A 22466-nucleotide genomic window follows, 5' to 3' on the forward strand; every position below is an offset into this window, starting at 1 on the left:
TACTGGCCTTCCAAATAATTCACATCTTTGTCAATGAAGCTGAGTTCTACCACATCTCTTCCTTCATAGTGCCCATCTACATTAAGATCCAAAATTCTGAGATTAAGTCAGAATTCTGAAGAAAAAAAAGTCAGAATTCTAAGATTAAAGTTAGAATTATGACTTTCTCCCATATTAAACTGAAATAATATTTAAAAATTAGTTCACTTTTTTTTTTTTTTTCAGTGGCCCTATTTCTCTTCCGTACATAAGAAATACAAAAACATTAGGGTATAGATTTAAAAGTTCCCTTTTCATTCATATTTCAATCTGTTTTCTCATCAGTGTGCTAGAGGGGAGGTAATTCCAGGGATAACACCGGTGTGTTTTCATTGGGGCACAGAAAATCATTAGGACAGTAGCTTATCATTGAAAATATACTGAGAGCCACAGAAACAAAGGGAACCATCTGTGAGTCTGCACTGAATGAAGTGATTGGTTGGTTTTTGGTGTGAAAAAGGTATTTCATTTAACTAAAAGACGTCTATTGCCATAAAAGGAGAGAAAATAGGTGATAAATAGATATCAACCAAAAGATTAATAATTCCTGAAAATAACATATTTTTGTTCTATTTTAAATAAAGATCACCACTTTTAATCAAATATGAATTTAAACTCTAGTAAGACTGGTCAATTCAGCTATAAAAGATTAGATTTTTATTTTTTTTTGGTTTAAATAACATTTTGTAGAATTTTTTTTAAAATCATATCTCTATGACATAATATCTCCTGTTATGGATAGTTTGATTATGAAAGTTATCACATCCTTTATACATTTGCAGTGCATAACACAACACTGATGAGAAACAGATGTTGAGAGATAAAAGAAAACAACATTAAGAAAGGCTTTTCCTCTCAGGGACATGGCAACAAAAATGACCACGCATCTCAAACAAAGCAAGACAAGAGTTGCAGGGTTCCAAAAGAATTGCACCACTTCACACATAAAAGCAAAGTCATTAAATAAAACCCACAAGTTCTTCTAAATAAAATAATATATGGACATGCACAAAATTTAGATTTTAAAATCATTAATTCTAAATAAAAAAATTAAATGGCTCCAAATGACCTATCAGTCACTGATATTGTCATTAGAATTTTTTTTAAATTGTTATTATGTCCTCAAGCGCCACAACAGGGGTCAGAACCAGTTCTATAGGGAGACTGGCCCCTGTTGGCCCCTGTCTATGACCACCCATGTACACAGACTATCCCTGGGGGCCTTAAAACAGTCCAGTTTGGAGCTTTTGCAGATGTTGCCACATTCAGGCTTCAAAATTCTGCTTTTGGGGATTTTGTGCAAGAAACACAGAAGTGGGTAGAAACTAGTAACTTTTACCCAATTACAGTTGCTTATATATCTTGTATAAAAAATATATATATTTATATTTACTTAATAACTAAAATATACTTTTAGGGGTAGTTAATAGCGCCAAAGGAGAGAGTAGTTGTAACATCTTGCCGAGCATTTACCAGTAGTAATAACTAAAATATGAATTATTGAAATATGCTGGTTTGAACAGTAGGGGGCGATAAATCAATACAATGCCAATGGTTCTATGGCTCGAAGAAGAAGCATCATACGCAGGTGTTTACGTGTTGACGTCCTCCCACTTCCTTAGCTCCCTGAAAGAGGGGCAGTCGTCTCTAATTTGACCACAAATCCCAAGTTTCTTTGAACCTTCCGCATTTTTATCTCGATATTTAGGTTAAATGTTAACAAATGTTGACAGAAATGATCGGATGGATTTTGAAACCCGCACAAATTGTGCTGTAATTGCGTGTTTAGCCTCATTCATCGCAGGCAAAGCTAAAGGTAGCAGCGCGTCAGTGGAGATAATTTCCTCCTAAATCAGCTGCTGATCCGCAGTCATTTGGTCCTCTGTTAACTCAGAGCTCAGTAAAACTAACAATGGCCACTCGGCGTCTGACCGATGCCTTCTTGTTAATGCGGAACAATGCCATCCAAAACCGGCAGATTTTGGCTGAGCAAGTGAGTACAAACGACCCCCGTCTGAGTACACGTAGCAATGCTGCGGTGAGTGCTCTGCATCATTTTACTGTGTGTGTTGGCATGGATATAGACTCCTCTTAGCTAGATCCACCTGGGTGTTTGGATATAGACTCGTCATAGCTAGATCCACCTGGGTGTTTGCATGGATGTAGACTCCTCTTAGCTAGATCCACCAGGGTGTTTGCATGGATGTAGACTCCTCTTAGCTAGATCCACCTGGGTGTTTGCATGGATGTAGACTCCTCTTAGCTAGATCCACCTGGGTGCATGGATGTAGACTCCTCTTAGCTAGATCCACCTGGGTGTTTGCATGGATGTAGACTCCTCTTAGCTAGATCCACCTGGGTGTTTGCATGGATATAGACTCCTCATAGCTAGATCCACCTGGGTGTAAGTTTTTGTTACATTCATAGTGATTTTTGCAGTTTCTCTCTTAGTTAAATAACATGCTTCTGTCATTTTGCACATCTCTGATGTTGCTGCTATTTTCAAATATCCATTACTGTAAAAATGTCCATAGCTGGATATTGGTTATTTATTCTCCAGGTGCAGAGTTTTATATTGTTAAAACACTTTGCAGTACAGTATTCTATTGATTATCTTATAATTCTTTGCTATTATGTTATTCTTATACATGTTTCTAAACTCCACATTTGTTTGAAAATTTTCTCTATAATCTTTTGATATAGAATAAACTATAAAGACATTTTCTGTTCTATTCTATTCCTCACTTTTCTGTACTATGCTGTTCTACACTGTTCTATACTATGCTATTCTATTCTACACTATAGTACACTATTCTATACTACACTATTCTATTATCTTCTATACTGTAATATTCTATAAAATACTATTCTGTTCTGCACTATTTTATTCTATACTATTCTATTCTATTATACACTATTCTATACTATTCTATACTATACTATACTACACTATTCTATACTATTTTATTCTATACTATTCTACACTTTCCTATTCTATACTATTCTATTTTATCCTATTCTATTTTATTATACACTATTCTATTCTCTTCTATTTTATACTATACTATTTTATACTATTCTATACTACATTATTTTATTCTTTTCTACACTATTTATTCTATACTATTCTACACTTTACACTATACTATGCTATGCTATGCTATGCTATGCTATGCTATGCTATGCTATACGGTCCTGTTTCATGCCAGGCATGATGGAGGTAAAGGGGGACCATGCAGGGCTGTTTTATGCCCGCTGAAACCTAAGGCAGCTATAGATTATTAAAAATATATATAAATTAAAACAGAATTCTCTAAAGTCTATTTTTACCACTATATTTTCATTAAATGAAATGCATGTTTCATGATCATGTAATTAAAGTAGACCCTCTATGACTGTTATGTTGGCTATAAGTTCTGTTGTGTCTAAACGTGATGTTGACCCAACATTTGTTTTTGAAATTTGGGCTTATAAATAAGTTTTCACACCCTCTTCAAAGCTGTTCAATGTTTTGTAAGGTTATATCGAACCTCGATACATTTCTCTATGATGTCTAAACATGTAGATGATTTTGGTGGAGAAATCCATCACATGATTTTACTTCAGTCTCAGTGTAATATTTTCTGTAGCAGCTAACAGGTTTTCTCCCAGGATGCTAACTAATTTTGTGTTTTTCTCAAATCTGATTCACTTCATCATCCCTGCTCAGGGTCATCTACCTCATTACCAGTCTGTCACCATGGGGATGGTGTTTTCAGGGTGATGCCAAGAGTTAGTTTTTTATCACATACATTGATTTTCTTTTTTTTTTTGTTCTCTTAATCAGAGGGAAAGTATTAAGGTCATATCTTATTAAGTTCTTCCAAAATTTCCGTATGTATGTTCAATGTTCTTTCAAATGTGTTAAACATATCCTGAGCTCCACTGCGTGCATCTCCTCCAAAGTTACCATGAGCCGGTTGACTAAATCTGAGCGTAAGTTTGGTCAGTTTTAGGGCTGAAACAATTGGAATAATCGTGATAAATCAATTATTGATTACTAATACTAATTTAGTAAGCGATTAATTGTTAACCGGAGAGTCGATAATCTTAAACATGCCTTTAGCTGACAGAGCGACTCACTTAGAGCAGTAATTATATCAAAATTGTTAAAAAATGTACATAAATATTTTGCATTTAAAATTAAAAAGCTTTTTGGTCTGTCAGTCTTCTCTATCCAAAACTCCTCAAGTGGAAAATGTTCAGTTTCACCTGCTTTCATTTCTTAAACAGTCTTCTTTAAGGAAACTTTTTCTATCGGATTATGAATTTATATCAGATTATAAAATTTTACAAATCGATTCATCTGTAGAATATTCTTTCAATGAATCGATTTTTAAAATAACCGTTAGTTGCGACCCTAGTCAGTTTTTGTCTCGGTAAGTTTGCACTATTTGGAGATGAATGAAATCGTTTTAGACCTTCAAACTTTTGCATATTTTATTATTTTTATTTTAACTGAGCTGTTCTTGAACTGGTCTGCTGCTTTACTTAGCCCCTTTTATGCCTCTTAGGCCTCAGTGAAATTTATGCATAAATGCTTATATTATATTTCACGCTTGTTTTGTGGATAAAACATGCATCCTTCCCTTATATATCCGACGTATCTCATGTTTTGGTCCATAGCATAAAATCCGGATACAATGCATTGCAGTTTGTGGTTGTAATGTGAAACCACTCCTTCCAAAGGGATGTGAATATTTTTCCAAAGCATTGTGAGAGACAAAGCACCACATGGCGTTGGACAGAATCTACGTGCAAAGGTTCAACATGAGCCCAAACAACTGGAAGGATAATGAAAGATTTTCCAAACCAATAGAGATATAAAGGAAACGGGCAGAGCTCGGTATCAGATTAACAGGGAGACTAAACAAGGAATGGTTCACATTCTTCTCCTGCCTGACATGAAAACTCCATTTATAGTTGATTGTCTGATATGATAAAACCAAAATGAGTCCAGTCTAGAAACCTTACTTAGTGAAAAGATTGAGCTGATATTTTATAACTTGGCCGGTTTTGTCCTATAAAATAAACAAGTTTAGTTTTTGTATGCAACTGGTCTCCCCTAGTGAAAATGGCCGATCTATTCAGTCTATTTCAGTTTGGTTAAAGTCGTAGGGAAATCATATTTAAATGTCAAATCATTCTGGCTTAAACATGTATGTAAATGTACTTTTTATCAGACGATATTGTCCCAAAATGTTGAAAATTTCTATTAAAAAAAAAAAAAAAATCCTGTCTTAAAATCTGTTTTTTTCTGTTATCTTATGCAGGCTAGTTAGTTTTACATCAGCTTGAACACCTAAATTCGGCCAATCATATATCAATGGTCATCTGTCCAATTTTTTCAGTCATAGCATCTTGATTCATATGTCTCAGCTAATATACGCAACGGTTGAAATAAGAATAATTTCCTTTCCCATTGAGTTCCGTCCCAGTGTTCACGGGGATGGACGTCTGTGTCTTCAGCAGGCGTAGAGCTAACAGAACTGGCAGCGTTGCGAGGCAAGGGCTCAAACATGTACGGCTGGAAGCCTTGTGAAACTTAGTCTAAAAAAATTCAATATAGGTTCCGTCAAATAAAATTTTCGAAAAAGTACATTTGAAAAAATAATTTTGTAATAAAATCTTAAAGAAAACAGCAGTTACTCTAATTTTTTGAACTTAAAACTTCAGAGTAACTTTAAAGTACTACTTTTATTCTTTTATTTTGAAGTTTTTCAAAGTTTCCTTTTTGGATTATTTTTCAGCCCCATAAAAAGCCTGTAAACGCAAATAATCAACCTGATTTCTGTCTATGGTTCACATTTGAATCGTGTGATTGTTAATTGAGACAGGCCTAATGGTGCGTCTTGTTTATGTTTTCTGGGTTTTACCTCTATTATCTTACAGGTGTTCTGGGTTTCTTATAACATGTTGGGACCTAATAGAAGCTGCTAAAACTGATCATGCTCTTCTGTTCCTGAACTTAGTATTTGCTGTTTTCCTCCTGGGTTTCAAATCATTTAATCTCCCCCTCTCTCTCCTTTTGCTTCTCTTTACTGGATGGAAACGCTCTGCTCTTCTACCTAACAATCACATTAGGAGCTTGATGAGGTACAGTTGTTTAGAGAACCATCTTACTGCTCTGTTGTCATAAGAAACATCTTCATATAACTGTGTTTTTCCTAAGTTGGCCGACGACCGAATGGCTCTGGTCTCGGGTATCAGTCTGGATCCAGAAGCTGCTATCGGCGTCACAAAGAAGCTGCCTCCCAAATGGATAGAAGGAGTTGATGAGGTGAAGCTGCTGGATAACTGGAAATGCAGGCGTTCGGTTTGAAGTCTTTCAAAATAAAACGTTAATAATAGTTTTCCTCAACTTTCAGATCCAGTATGAAATCACAAGGATTCGGCAGAAGATGAAGGACCTGGCGTTACTTCACGACAAGCACATGAACCGTCCCACCCTGGACGACAGCACAGAGGAGGAACACGCCATCGAGATCACGACTCAGGAGATCACACAGGTTCACTCTCCCGGCTTTATATGGCGCCACTTCACAGCACGTGTCATCTCCGTATATTTAAATCACTCAGAAAATACAAATGGGATCGGAGCATTTTTCCTGATCTCAGCCATGCGGCCCTACAGCAAAGGAAGAGCTAACGGCATAGTGAAGCACTGCCTCCTCGCTTTTATGCTCATTATCTTCCTCCATGATCCCTCTTCTGCGATCACCTGTGCTGCACCTCAGGGTGCTTTAGGCTGATTTATAAACTAGGTCGTCTGTGTAGGTGTCGCGCTGAATGCAGAGATGTTCCCGCCCCCCTCCAAAATTGTAGGTGACCGCAGACAGTGCCACAGACATGAGGCCTCTGATTGGTCAAATCTACATCCGCTCTACGCTATACGTATTTCCTGTTTGGTACCTTACCGGCTTGTTTTGTTTGTATGACCGCCATTGCTGAAAACAACTCGTGAAGATGTCTGTGCCCCCACCACTTCGCGTCTGATGACGCCATCACGCTGGGTGAGCGTTGATGATGTCAACAGTGCGATGGAAATCAGGGAAGTAAAAAATGGAGAGGGACATGGAAGGGAGACGGAGCGTGCAGTTTTCTTTATTATTTTGCTCTTTCATCTGTCTGAATCCCTTTTACCAGAGCTGCTCCATGTTTATCGAATGTAAACAAAGTCATTTCGGCTTGTTAGATCAAAAGCAGCTGTAGCGTTGTATTGACGTCCGTACGTTGTGTTCAATGGTCACGTAATTTAGTGGGTCTACCTGTGTCTGGTGTTCCCACTGCATGCCGATCAGAGCTAAGGTGATCTTATTGTGGGTCGCTTTTTTAAGTCTTTTGACCCGGTTAGCTGTTTCCACTGCCACTAAAAGCCAATTGTTCCCCGGTTTAAACGGGTTTTCCAGCCAGTGGGAAAGGGGTATAACTGTGTATTGACCCCAAACACAAATGGTCCAAGCGATTTCCGTTATCCCTATATAAAGACGTGATCAGTGTCACTACCCGATCCGTCCCCGGAAGCACGATCTGTTTCTCACTTGTCCACTTATTTTAAGAAAGAAAATATTTTTTGCAGTGTTTTATGCGGTTTTTATTTAAGATTTTTACTCCAGAACTTTGTTTAAATTAAAAAATAGTAATTAATGTTCTTAATGTTGCCAATTTTGACTCTTTGCCTAAATGCTTTGTTAAACGGAGCGATGTGACCATCAAACTGAGGCTGAATTTGATCTGAAGGTCTAATGCAGAAATCAGATTGTTCTGGTTTCACAGATTTTATTGCTCTGTCTGTATTTGGTGTAATTGTGCAGCTCTGCAGGAGCAGACATGTTTATTGGGTCTAATGTAAGTAGAAAAAAAATTTTTTGTTGAACTTTTTAGTTTTTTCAGCTAAAGGAAAACCCCAAAGGAAGAAAAAAATAACAAAACTTTTTCAAAACCCTTTCCAACTCAGATTAAAACGTAAATTTAAACAGTTGTGGTTGGATTATGCATTGATTCTTGGGCTCACCATCTCATTTTCATCCCAGATGTTCCACCGATGCCAGCGCGCCGTGACGGGCCTTCAGTCTCGCCGGGGCCACTGCACCGAACAGGAGGAGAGGCTGTTGGTGAACGTGGTGTCGTCTCTAGCGCAGAGCCTGCAGGACCTGTCCACCAACTTCAGACACACGCAGTCCAGCTATTTAAAACGTAAGATCTACTGTTTAAAGGAGTTTCTTATCCTGCTCATGCTAGATATTATCATTCAAAATTACTTTTAAATCCATTTGAAGAAGTAGGGTCCCTTTTATTCAAGTCGTGTTCATGTTTATGGCCCAGGTATGAAGAATCGGGAGGAGCGATCGAAGCACTTTTTTGACTCTGGGCCTTTAATGGAAGAGGATGAAGAATTAGCTCTGTACGACAAGGTGAGAGGCAGCCGATTGGATGTTGAATATTGAATATATAATCTAAATAAGTTATTTTTTCTTAAAACAATTGCATTGTCTTATTTCAAGTGCATATTGTCTAATTATCTTATTTTAAGAGTAAAATTCTCATTCCATTGGCAAACTATCTCATCTATCTGCTCAAATTTAGTGTAAATATGCTTAATATAAGACATTTTTACTTATTTCTCGATAGTTTTTCCAGTGCAGTGGATTGTTTTTAATTTTCTGCTTTGGAATGTCTTAATATCACTAGGTAAAAAAGATGACTTGTCAATGAAATTAGTATTTTTACTCTTAAAATAAGACAATTATATAATATGCACTACAATTGTTTTGTTTATATTTTAAATCCAAACCGTCTCATTCTGGCAAAGTGTCTCACTTTCCTCCTCAATTCAAGAAAAATTCAGAATTTTAAGAAAAACTGACTTTAGATTTTAATTTTTTGCAATGTATGAACTCATTCAAAAATAAACAGCTTTAAGTATAGTTAGCAACTGTTTTATTGATTCGATGGGTTGATTATGATCTAATATTGATTGAACCCAGTTGTGCTGGGTGCAGTTTGATATGGAGCAAAGAGCCTTCAATTTGAAGAAAACATTTTGAAATGGAACTTTGAAAAACATCTCAATTAAAAGAGGAAAAATAAAAACAATCAAAAATGTGTATGCAGAATTCTTAACAATATTTGTTTTTGTATTTTTTTATTTTTTTTATTTTTAAGTTTGTTTTTTTTTTGTGGGCCTTCTGACTTTTGTGAATTGCAGTCTTTCTAAATTCTGTTTTACAATTTTCTACACTTGGGCCGTTTCTCAATATGCGTTCTTGAGCGTTCTCGTGTGCTTGTGTACTCGTGGCACGTCATCAGCCTCAGCCCGAGTACCGTTCCAATTCTCAAGAACGCCAGATCGAGAACGCATCAAATCCCCGGATGTTGTTCTCACCCCGCCCTCTTTATCGAGCATGCATCAGAGCAGACTTGTGCGTTCTTCAGACTGACCGCTTCCCCAGAATGCCCCGCGGCCGCAGCTTGATTCCAGACAGAGCTCACAGTGTTAAGTTAAACATTCCCTTTTCTGCTGCTGTTGTTCTTCAAAAGTACGTTTTGAAATCGTTTGAGGCGATAACATTATACATTTAAGCCTCCCTGTGTGGTCTGTTTACAGAGTTAGTGCGAAATAAAAAAAAAAAAAGTCAGACATTGAGCGGACCAGAGTGACCAGCAGACCTCCGAGGGCTAAATTTACCCCGTCTGTAGTTCACTTCTCTCGGTCTAGTTATGTGTGAACTACCGCTCGTTCTGATGGCGGTTTTTTGCGGTTCGGTAATTTTTTTTTTTATGTTTTTTAAGCTTTAGAAATTAAAAATATTGTTTTCAAAATGTTTTGTGTAGGGAATAAATAGTTTTGACTGTTAAAGAAATGCCAAACAACGTTGCCTGTGACGACGTAACGAGTACGCTTCTGCTCCAATACACATACGTGCTTGCGTGCTCGCGTTCTCGTCAAGTCCGATCTTCCTGCGTTCTCGCCAAGAACGGATTTGACAATTCGTCAATTGAGAAACGCCCTTGGTTTTGTGGTAGAAATGTGGTTGCTAACATCTAAGCAGAGCAGAGTCATTCCTATTGGTCCGTGTGAAAACACAGTCTCCCCAAAACAACTGGGAGGAAAAAACGTGAAAAAATAGCAGAAAAAATTAAATCTGGAAAATCTGAAATAAATAAACTGTAAAACTACTTTACAAATTACTACCAAACATATATGTATTTTTTAAGGTTCCATTTTTAAAACACAATTTTTTTTTAAATAACCTATATATAAATCATGTTTCTTTGCTTTTAATAATATTGGAATAAATTTTTCTCCGTACTTCCAAACCATATATACCAGGGGGCCCAAGGAGGGGCCGGTCTGTTTGTTTTGGGGGTTTTTTTAATTAGGGAGGGACAGAGCAAAGGAACAAAACAAAATGAGGTCAATAATAAATGGTTTAATCAAAAGGTCTTCAACATTTTCCAGGCCAAGGACCCCCAAACTGATTGTGAGATCAGGGACCCCCTAATTATATATATTGTATGAAATTGTGGTAGATCAAACTGGTCCTATATTCACTCTATTACAGATGGAGTAATGTAATGAAAGTAATGTCTCTCTGGGATTATTAAAGTATTTCTGATTGGGATTCCTGGTTGATTGGACAGGTGTTGTGAATGAAACGGTGCCCAGCTTGAAAGAGCTCCTGTGTGTCGCTGAATGTGTGCATTGATGACTGAAAGACATCTTCTGCCTCCATTTATCTGTTTACTACAGTGTGTTGAATTCATGTTAATGTTTATTTAAAGACATTTCAATTAGTGGAAAAAATTGCAGGGGGAATATAAAAAAAAGTCTAATCAACCAAAACGTTCACCACCCCCATGCAGTACCTCTGTTGACCCCCTAGGGGTCGCGGACCCCCTGTGGAAGACCGCCGGCTTAACCCTTTATAGGGCATTCAGTGAAAGACTTCAAAACTGCAAAAAACTAAAATCTAAGTAAGTCAGTTTTTCTTAAAATAAGCAGTGTTGGGCACGTAATTAGTTATAGTTACTAGTTACTTCTCCCAAAAAGTAACTGAGTTACTAACTGAGTTACTCCACAATAAAAGTAACTAGTTACTAGTAAAAGTAACTATTGCGTTACTTTTGCGTAACCCTCACCACCCGGCCCCCACCTTCTCGCCGTGTGTTTCCAAAGCCAGCTGAATAGAGTGGATGACAAAGACAAGAACCTGCAGAGAGTTTAGCATTTATTGCAACTCAATGTAAATGACATCAGGGGGGAACGCCATGTGACGTTTTTTAACAGGGCGTTCAGATCTGGTGAAATTAATAACTGGGGATGTCTAATTCTGAAATCCTGTGTGTTTGGGTTGTTATAGATACTGCAACATCTATCTATCTATCTATCTATCTATCTATCTATCTATCTATCTATCTATCTATCTATCTATCTATCTATCTATCTATCTATCTAGATCTATACTCTGTGTGTGACATAAAATATGGATCTCCATCCCTGCCACAAAGACCATCAAATAATGTTTAAAATAAAAAATACAGTAGGTTGAGAAGGCAGAGTATCCATCCATCCATCCATCCATCCATCCATCCATCCATCCATCCATCCATCCATCCATCCATCCATCCATCCATCCATCCATCCAGATTTTTCCCTTTCTCCATATAGGCTATCATTTCTGGCTGTTGTCAGGTTAATCATTTGATCGTTCACGCTCTCCATAGTTCTCCTGTGGCGCGAGCACAGGGCGACTGTTGCGCGCCTTTAGCGAGCATGCGCGTTTCCTGTCGCTTGCGCGGTGACTCGTGCCGCCTGCGCTGTGCGGAGATGCAGGGGAAACCGTATCTGATGGGGAAACGCAGCTCGACATTTGCTGCTGGATCATCCTCACTCCCCATCTCTCTGTGTGTGCTGTACGTTAACACCCACCAGCAGAAACACCCACCTACCCAACTGACAGACGGAATCTCACTATACATAAACCATTCTCATCCTCCCCTTTCTCATGACAAGGCGCGCACCTCTGGATGACCTAAAAAAATAATCTTTAATATCTCTTAAACAAAAGTAGCACAAACAATATTTTTTTCTGCACAAATCTGCACAAACGTTGCACTAACCATTCAGTCTATTTGCAGAGTTTTTTGACGTGTGTGGAATTTCAGCTTCACGCAGCTGCATGCGCACGAGTCCTATCATAAAGAAAGGTTCATTGTGCGACCTGAGTAACGCACAGTAACGGGGTGTCTGCGATGGTAACTGCGTTATAGTTACAGTCAAAGTAATTAGTTAGATTACTCGTTACTAAAACAAGGTAACGGCGTTAGTAACGCCGTTACTTTGAACGCCGTTAGTCCCATCACTGAAAATAAGTGCATTTTTTTTCCTTGAACTGAGCAGGTAAGTGAGATTCTTTGCAAATGGAATAAGAAAATTAACATTTAAAATAAGTGAAAAAATGCAGTCTCCTATTTCAAGAGCATAATATCAAATAATCAGATTTTAAGGATAAAAATGCTCCTTCAGCTGGGAGATTTTCTTATTTACCTACTCAAATTAAGGGTAAATACACTTATTTTAAGACATTTTCACAAATTTAAAGATAATTTTTGTAGTGCACTGGAAAAACGATCTAGAAATAAGTAAAAAAAATGTCAAATTGAGTGCATTTACCCTTAATTTGAGTAGATAAATGAGATAGTACGCCAATGGAATGAGTATTATTACTCTTAAAATAAGATAATATGCACTTTAAATAAGACAAACAAACCAATTGTGTTTTTTTATTTTAATTGTAAATTGTCTTGTTCCTTTGGCAAAATGTATTTTTTTAACTCAAAGAACAAATGTACTTATTTTAGGAAAAATGACTGATCTAGATTTCGATTTTTTTTCCAGTGTGTGTTATTGGAATCCAGGACAAGACCTTATTACCTTTGTAAAGTTAAAAAAATATGTATATTTTGCTGGCATAAATGAATGTCAATGTAATTATATGAAATGCCAACTTGCCCGTATATATTAAGAAAAATAAAAGTGTTTCTATATGAAATTCATGAAAAACAGAGTAAAATAAATAGCACTCCATTTGTAAGTGGTATGCAAGTGATCAAAAATGGTAACTTGCCCTATAAAGGGTTATTCTATTAACTTAGGAACGGAAAGGATTACAGTTTATGTGACTAACATTTAGTATGATGCCTTCAGGGGGGCCCAGGTTTCGCTCTACAGGCACATTGGCCCCGTTGGCCCCTATCTAGAACCACGCCTCCCATTTGCCTGCTGTCTCCTTAAATTATTTTTATTTTTTTTGTCTTTCTCAGGGTTTCACAGACGACCAGTTGATGCTGGTGGAGCAGAACACTGTTTTAGTGGAGGAACGGGAACGGGAGATCCGGCAAATAGTGCAGTCCATCTCGGATCTGAATGAGGTTTTCCGAGACCTGGCAGGAATGGTGGTGGAGCAGGTACCAGAAGGGGAAGAGTAAATTGCTTTTCGATGGTCCGTCTGAGGACGGATGTTTGAAATGAATCAAAGGGGTTTTCTTTTGGGTTTCTTTTATTGCTTGGCTTGTTATTGAGGTGTTTTTCTATAATAGGCTAAAACAAGAACTTCTGGTTTAGAGCAGGGATTGCAAAATGGGGGTCGGAAGTTTTTTTCCCAAAACTTTCCCGAAATCACTGTGATGTGATTCCTAAGTATATGGAGGGCCAAAATAAATAGATGTTCCATTTATTTATTTAAGTAATACAGGATTCCAGCAATAAATATATCAATCCATCTTAAAATATATGCTTAATTAGATAATTTAGTTTACTATTATGTAATTAAACATGTATTGAAAATAAATTAATGTCATTAAAAAAATTAAAAAGGAATAACATCCCTCCTCATGTATAAAGAAATATAGTAATTGTATTTTTAAGGTGGTCACTAGTTGGTTGCCAATTTTAAGAAAATAATAAGAAATAAGAAAATGAATAGAAGTGTTTATTCAAAGGGGAAAAAAGTATAAAGCTGAATATTCATAATGTTGAAGTCAATGTTCGTCTTCTAATGAAAATGTTTGTTTTAGGGAACGGTTCTAGACAGAATCGACTTCAATGTGGAGCAGGCCTGCGTGAAAACAGATGATGGACTCAAACAGTTACAAAAGGTAAACAAAACACTTTCTGCACTAGAAAAAATCGAAATCTAGATAAGTCATTTTTTTCCAAAAATAAGTGCATTTGTTCTTGGATTGAGGAGGTAAGAGACATTTTGCCAATGGAACAAGACAATTTACATTTAAAATATGTAAACAGAATTGCATTGTCTTATTTAAAGTGCATATTATGTAATTATCTTATATTAAGAGAAAAAATACTCATTCCATTCGCAAACTATCTCTTTACCTACTCAAATTAAGGGTAAATGCACTTAATTTAAGACATTTTTACTTATTTCTAGATCATTTTCCAGAGTGGGTCTTTGATTTTTATCACACTGTTTGGTCAATGAAAAGGTTTCCTGTTTTAGCCACCCAGCAATGCTGATAAGTTTACACACTCTGTCTGATTGAGGGAGAGAGAGTGTCAAAGGTCAACAGGTCGGTACTGAGACCCGCCGCAGAGCGTTCAGGACTGAGGCCGACAACATCGGCAACATTTTGGTAACTGGATAGAAGATTCTATTTAAAATGTAATAACAGTTTGATAAAACACAATTACTAAACAGCAGAAGACATCGTTTTTTAGTCATGTTACATGCGGCTCACAGATCTGTGCAGCTAGAAGTTAAGGCTTTCCAGTCAGCAGCAAAGTCTGGTGACAAAGGATACTGGACAAAATATGATAAAGATAATGAAATCAGCTTGGGCTGAATCAATTAATCGGATTAATCATGATTGATTATTGAAATAATCAACTAATTTAGTAATCGATTAATCGTTAACTGCAGTATTGATACTCTAAAACATGTTTTTATCTGACAGAGCAATGGCTATTATACCAAAATTGTCTAATAATTAATATTTCTTCTATAGAATAAAATAAAAAAGTTCCTTTGTGTCAATATGCTGTATCCAGAACTCCTCAAGTGGAAAGATTTTAGTTTCACCTGCTTTCATTTTAGAGAAAGTCTTCTTTAAGGAACCTTTAGATTATTAATCTAAAAATAATCCACAGATTAATCGATTTGCTAAATAATGTTAGTTACACTGGAAAAAAATCTAAATCTAGCTAAGTCATTTAATTCTTATTTGTGCATTTGTTCTTCGATTGAGGAGGAAAAAGATCCACTTTGCCAATGGAACAAGACAATTTACACTTAATTTAAGACATTTTTTTTTCCAGTGTAAAGCAAATACACTGCAAAAACTTTAAATCTAAGAAAGTTTATTTTTCTTAACACAAAAGCATTTTTTTCTTGAATTAAGCAGTTAAGTGATATGCTTTGCCAATGGAATAAGGGAGTATACATTTAAATTATGAAAAACAACTGCAGTCTCTTATTTCAAGCGCATAATAAATAATTTTGATTTTAGGCCCTCGCAGTGCTTTTATCCCCTGCATCACCACCATAACCCTGTTTGGGATTTTTATTTTTTCTTTATTGATAAAATAACTTAAATGAACTTGAATAAACCTCTGGATGTAGGGTTTGCACTTATTGTTGATGAATTTTCCATTACAATCTTCATGGAAGTCAAAGGCCCAGATTCCACAATCTGATGAATTTCCTAAAATCTGCTTTTTGTTTTTTTTCTTGTGTAATGGTCATTGACTTTTTTTTTTTTTTTTGCATACAATTTAAACTCTTAATTTATAAAATGTATTTATTTCTTGTTTTTAAATCTCTGAAGAATCCATCCACTATTACAGTTTCATGATGCTGCCCTTTCATTTCCATCAGGGATTCCATATTGATAAATACTTTTAGAATAAATGTTGTGGTGCAGAATATTATTGATTGACAGAACTGACTCATTTATTTTGAAGCAGCAGCAGAGTGTTTCTATCAGCTTGCTTAGATTTTAGATGCAGGCAGATTTATTTAAATATTCTTAACTTGACTCGTTTCCACCAACATGCAATGTCTGATTCTGGATGTCCTTAACCCAAGATTCCACATCCTCCGTCTCCATCCCGCTCACGTTCGTCCTGCGGAGCTCTTGTGCAGTCATGCTACTCCATTAAAGCTGTTCCACATCCACCGCTATTTTCCGTTCCGCTCCGGTCCTTTGGAAGCTGGCCAGGTCTAGATCCACAATTGCAATCACACCGAACAGGAAAAAGAAAGTCAAGAATATCCGGTTTGTCAAATTAAAATATAGTAACGACAGATCGGTAACTACAAATTATAGCATACATTTTATATATTCCCTAAAAAGAAGCCAGTTTGATTGGATGCAAACTATCGGTACTTTAACATACCAGGAAGCTGATTCCTCATCTCGATCAAAATATTTATTTTATACCGAGAGGCTTAAAAGTTTCATCAAATCCAAGAGGGAATCTCAGAACTTAAAAATAAACTGCTTTAGATGTAGAGAACAAACAAAGGATAATATTTGATACTCGATACCATTTTCGATACCGAGAGGCTAAAAACAAGGACCCCCAAAATTTAACAGAAAAATTTTTAATTAATAGATAAAATACAAAAAATAAATAAATACAATAAACAATGAGAACAATATTTTGAGGTTGTATGCTGTGCAGAATATTAGCATGATTTAAAAAAATAACAAAATTAACATAAGTGTCCCTTCCTCGGCTTATGCTTTACACACATAACAATGAGACCAGCCAAACCAGTTAACAAACAAAGATAAATGCTGTATTCTCAGCAGCCGCATCTGTTCCAAAAAAAATCTGAAACTGAAAAGTGCAGAGAATCATTCAATCATAATGTTCAGAAAGTGCATTTCCTTCTGTTCTGCCCTCTGGATGAATGACTGTTTGTCTGCCACTGGTGGTGGCACTGGCCTGAATCTGCTTTTATTTTCATAGCTGGATGGTAGAGTCGGCTGTGTTTGATGGTGTTTAGACGCAGGTCTACTTCTCTCTGCTTCATTCTCTGACTTCAAGAGAAAAAATAACACATTTCAGTCACCGACATTTATGTAAACGTATTAACTCTATGCTTATGTATACTGACACTGTGTCAATTAAAGGAATAGTACACCCAAAAGTCAAGTCAAGTCAGCTTTTATTGTCATTTTCTACGTATGTACAAGACATACAAGGGAAATGAAATTACGTTTACTCTCTGCAATATACAAATATACAAGAAATATACAAGACTGACATTTAAAAACTGACATAAAGTGCGGGACATGACAGGCAAGAGTGGTAAGATAAATATAAGTATGAAATATAAACATTACAATAAAAAGCAATAAAAACAGCAGCAATAGTTTGTTCCAGGCTGAGGTAGTGCAGGTAAGGTGCAGTCTCTGGTACAGTGTATGTAAAACATGATTAGCCTTCATTTTCTACTCACCCCCATGCTGAACAACACTCTGGAGTACTTTTTTGATATCTCAAATGCATCTGGAGATCTGGGAGGATTCTTGCTGTCTGCTGACATTCAAATAATGGAGGTCTATGGCGCCCGAGGCAGAAAGGTCCATAAAAGTCCACAAAAAACGTGTCAATATTCCTCCATACTGCTCGTCCAATGTATTCCAAGTGTCCTGGGTGGGTAGCGTCCAGAATTTACTCGAAACGAAGTCATTTAGAATGTTTTTAGAGCATAAACAGTAGTGTATAGGATTTCCTGAAAGCGCGCGCCTGCGCGTTCACGATGCTACGGAAGCCGGCAGACCAAACCAGATGAAAGTGCGCATTCAGCGTCTGCTCTGCCGATAATGCAAGCGTAGAAGAAGAAATGTGCTGTTTACCTGTTCAAAGAAAGAAAGAACGAAAGAAAAATGTCTGAGGACTTCAGTGTTGAGGAAGAGCAGGAGTTCTTCCGTAGCGTCGTGAACGCGCATGTGCGCGCTTTCAGGAAATCCTATACATTACTGTTTATGCTCTAAAAACATTCTAAATGACTTCGTTTCGAGTAAATTCTGGACGCTACCCACTCAGGACACTTGGAATACATTGGACGAGCAGTATGGAGGAATATTGACACGTTTTTTGTGGACTTTTATGGACCTTTCTGCCTCGGGCGCCATAGACCTCCATTATTTGAATGTCAGCAGACAGCAAGAATCCTCCCGGATCTCCAGATGCATTTGAGATATCAAAAAAGTACTCCAGAGTGTTGTTCAGCATGGGGGTGAGTAGAAAATGAAGGCTAATCATGTTTTGGGTGTACTATTCCTTTAAGGCAGGATGTGCATACTACGTGCCTGATTTATTTATTTATGTTTATGATCATTAACGTGACATTAGCCTTGAATTGCTAGCTGCGGCTAATGGTGGTATTGATACTTTTGAAAAAGATTATGCAACATTTTAGTGTCTATATCGATTTTTACAACCCTAGATCCTAGTTGTCTCTATTACAAAGATCCACAATGAAAAGAAGATGCTTTGGCAGAAACTGCATGTGTGATTGATGCTGATGATGAGTTTTAATTATGTCATATTAGATTAAGCCTTCATTACTGCATGTTTTGCTCCTACGAATGAAGTAATATTATTGTGCACGCTGTCCTCGAGCTCAGAGTGACTTAGAGCGGATCAAGACGGAGGATGTGGGATTTGCACTGCAAAACATCAAGATCTAAATAAGTCATTTTTTCTTTAAAAAATGCATTTCTTCTTTATTTGAGGAGGTAAGTGAGATGTTTTGCCAATCGATCGAGACAATTGACATTTAAAATAAGAAAAAACAATTGCATCATCCTATTTCAAATGCATATTATCTTATTTTAGGAGTAAAAAATCTAATTCCATTGGCAGATCATCTTATTGACCTACTCAATTTAAGGGTAAATACACTTAATTTCTGAAATTGTAACTTATTTCTAGCTGTTTTTTTGCAGTGTGTGTGTGTGTGTTAGCTCCTATTCAGGAACTTTATGCACTCTGGCTTCAGCAGGTGAGACCTAAAGGAACCAGATCAGGAAGGAATCTGTGGATCTCCAAACTTTGACCACTTCTGTTGGCTGAATTAATAAATTGGTTATTTTCATTGTATAACTTATTTTTTTAACAAAGTTTTTTAATAACTTTCAGTCTTTTTGGTGAACTGCTGTCTGCATGTTATAAATGTTTTACTGGTTTGAATCCAACAAAGCTTTCATTGCACTGGAAAGAAGATCTAGAAATAAGTACAAATGTCTTAAATTAAGTGTATTTACCGTTAATTTGAGCAGGTAAATGAGATAGTTTGCCAATGGAGTATCTTTACTCTTAAAATAAGATAATTAGATAATATGCAGTTGAAATACAACAATGCAATTATGTTTTTCTTATTTTAAATGTAAATTCTCTGGTTCCGTTGGCAAAATGTCTCTTTTACCTCCTCAATCCAAGAACAATGCACTTATTTTAAGAAAAAAATTACTTATCTAGATTTATATTTTTCTGCTTTGGGGCAGAGTTTGTCCAACCACCAAACTTTTCTGGTTTTAGATTCATTGTTCTGTTGGAGTCTTCTTCATGGTTCAAAGCTTTAGCTGCCAGAAATAAAGCTGAACAGTTTATACTGCAAAAAATCGAAATATGAATAAGTCATTTTTTCTTAAAATAAGTGAATTTTTTCTTGAATTGGGGAGGTAAGTGCGACACTTTGACAATGAAGCAAGACAATGTATACTTAAAATAGAAAAATAAGCCACATTGTCGTATTTAAAATGCATTTCTAATTATCTTATTTTAAGATTAAAAATCCTCATCCCATTGGCAGATCATCTTATTTACCTGCTCAAATTAAGGGTAAATACACTTAATTTAAGACATTTTTATTTATTTATGGATGGTTTCTGCAGCATAGTGCTGATTTGAAACCATTACAGAGACTCTTACTAGGTGTAAAACAGTATTAAGAGACGCTAATAAAGTTCAGGGCTTTTTTTTAAGAATATTTGATTAAATTTTCATGACAGAATAACAGTAAAAGAACCAGAAATGTTTTTACAGACTTTTTCCTCATCATTAACTTGGAAATATGTATATTTCTTTAGCAGACAATGGACTATAGAGGAGAATCCATCCTTCATCTTGGAGGAAATATTTTCTGTTGAATTAAAAATAAACTTTTATTGGTTTAAAATGGCAACAGATTCTAATTTAGGATGTTTAAGTCGTTATATAGTGGAACTGATGTGTTTTTTTTTTTTTACCTTCTCTTTTCAGGCGGAGCAGTACCAGAAGAAAAACCGGAAGATGCTGGTCATTTTGATCCTCTTTGTCATAGTCCTTGTTCTAATCATTATCCTTTTCGGAACAAAGTTCAAGTGAATCATTCCTCCGTGTTTGTGTCCGTCTGTTTGGGTGTTTGTCGTGTTGTTTGTGGCTTTCGGGCTCTTCTCGATTCGGCCTGAAACCGTCAAGAAGAATTCATCATCCCTCCAAGTGCTTTTTGAGCGGAGTGAAGGTGTTTCCCTGCTGCTAGCTGTTGAGCGAAAGAAGCAATCTTCAGGCTGAAGCAGGAATCCCCGCCCATGCTGACATATCTCTGCGTTAATGAAAGGAAAACATGTTTGTGGTTGGATTACCCATGTTAAACAAGCGTTTAACGGTCAGATCAGCGTTAAGCCTAAACTCAGTATTTGACCCTCTTAAAAAAATGCAATGAGAACATTTTTAGGTTTGATCAGAGAAGATATGCAGAACCAAAAATATCCTGTTTAATTTCAGTGGCTCAACTCAAACATGGCTGTCCTCATTCACCTTCACCAAGTTTGAATCATCTCTCACCCTCGCTACACTTTGAAAAGCTCATTGTAAAAACACTTGTTTTTATATTCCATGTTCCAAGCATAAAGTGCTACCTTTTTAAAACTCTTGCAGTTTGCACATACTGAGGGCCTGAGAGGAGGAAACGTCGTCATGGATGTTCTACTACTGTCGCTTGTATGATATAAAGAATTATTTATTTTTCTGATACCTTCAAATAATCCTGATGTGTTTTTCTGTAGATTTGCTGTTCGAGTATGAATAAAATGAACCCACTCCACTGAGCTGAACACTGTGATGTCCAAACGCAGGCAGTCGTTCAGAGATAGCCTTATTACCTTTTATTCTTATTGTTTGGACACGTTTCACTCAATGTGTTGCAAATTCTCTTCAACTTTCCTCCTTTAAAGACTGAGAAGCTTCAAAGATAAAGAGCTTTACTGTCTGTATTTTACTCTTCATACAGCTGTCTAATCGTTTTCCTTGTTGATGTGGAGTTTTGTGTAACAGATAAGATTATCTGTGAGGTACTACATGTATGTTTTTGTTTTTAAAGTGAATTAACTGAGACGGCTGCTTTTTAAGAAAAAATAAAGCTCAAATATGATAGAAGACGATGTGTGTTTTTAATGATCATGGGAAACAAAGCGTGGAAGGCCCAGTGTAACTGCAGTTGGAGTATGATGGAAAAGAAAATAATAAAATTTGGTTCATTTCTATAGCGCCAAATGACACGTAATCTCAGGACTGTTTACAGAGACAAGGAAAAGACCCATTTTGAGTTTCTTTTTTAATCATTTAAAGCACATGTGTCAAACTCAAGGCCCGCGGGCCAGATGTGGCCCGCCATGTCATTTTATGTGGCCCGCTAGAACTCCCACAGCCGTCATTTTGATGGTTCTGAGATTTTAAAGGGAAAGAACTATATTTAAAATTAAATTTATGTTGCTCATGTTAACTGACTTTTCCTGTTTCTATATTTCCTTCATTATCACGTAGTTTTTTTAATAAAATTAAAACGTAAAAAATAAATATGATTAATTCTACCTCAATCCCCCGCAACCATCATTTTGACGGCTCTATTAGTTGCATTGTAAATTCTTCCCGCGGTTGATTGACGTTTGGTACCGTTGCCTAGAAACCAACATTCTACCTAGAACTTTTTGGCTAATATGGAAAAAGTGGCGTTCAGAAGAAACCTAACAGTGATACAGGCTTTAGAAATGCTTCAAAATATTGATGATAGAGATTCAGTTGGAGGGGGAGTGACCGATGAGGAGGACTGGGTAGGAAGCGGCTGTGTGACACGTGTGTTAGAGCAACAAGCAAGCATATGTTTTCTATGCAACTGTAATTGTCACTTGAATAAGTTATAATAAATAATGAGTTATTTAACATTAAGGAGTAGTTACATTTATTTTACATTGCATTCAATTACATTTAGTTACATTTATAAGTTACATCTGGCCCTTTAACGACAGCAATTACGCTGATGTGGCCCTCAGAGAAAATGAGTTTGACACCCCTGATTTAAAGGAAAAGTCCG

At 36.5% G+C, this 22466-nt stretch overlaps 1 protein-coding gene across 3 annotated transcripts; it reads left to right on the plus strand.

The window, feature by feature from the left end:
• The first annotated feature begins 1621 nt into the window (after window positions 1–1621).
• On the plus strand, window positions 1622–21498 carry stx16 (syntaxin 16). Of its 3 annotated transcripts, none has more exons than XM_038298100.1 (9): window positions 1622–2077; window positions 6163–6174; window positions 6251–6358; window positions 6447–6587; window positions 8112–8274; window positions 8404–8492; window positions 13405–13548; window positions 14158–14238; window positions 20378–21498. In XM_038298100.1, exons 1-9 carry the CDS (start codon window positions 1952–1954, stop codon window positions 20480–20482), a joined length of 969 nt encoding a protein of 322 aa, XP_038154028.1. In that variant the 5' UTR covers window positions 1622–1951; the 3' UTR covers window positions 20483–21498. The 3 variants fall into 3 exon arrangements, with proteins under 3 accessions (XP_038154028.1, XP_038154029.1, XP_038154030.1); XM_038298101.1 differs by having other exon boundaries at window positions 1622–2032; XM_038298102.1 differs by lacking the exon at window positions 6163–6174 and having other exon boundaries at window positions 1622–2032.
• The last annotated feature ends 968 nt before the right edge of the window (window positions 21499–22466 follow it).

Source organism: Cyprinodon tularosa, unplaced genomic scaffold (assembly GCF_016077235.1).
Source record: "Cyprinodon tularosa strain WSP-4 unplaced genomic scaffold, ASM1607723v1 ctg40, whole genome shotgun sequence".
Lineage (NCBI taxonomy): Eukaryota > Metazoa > Chordata > Actinopteri > Cyprinodontiformes > Cyprinodontidae > Cyprinodon > Cyprinodon tularosa.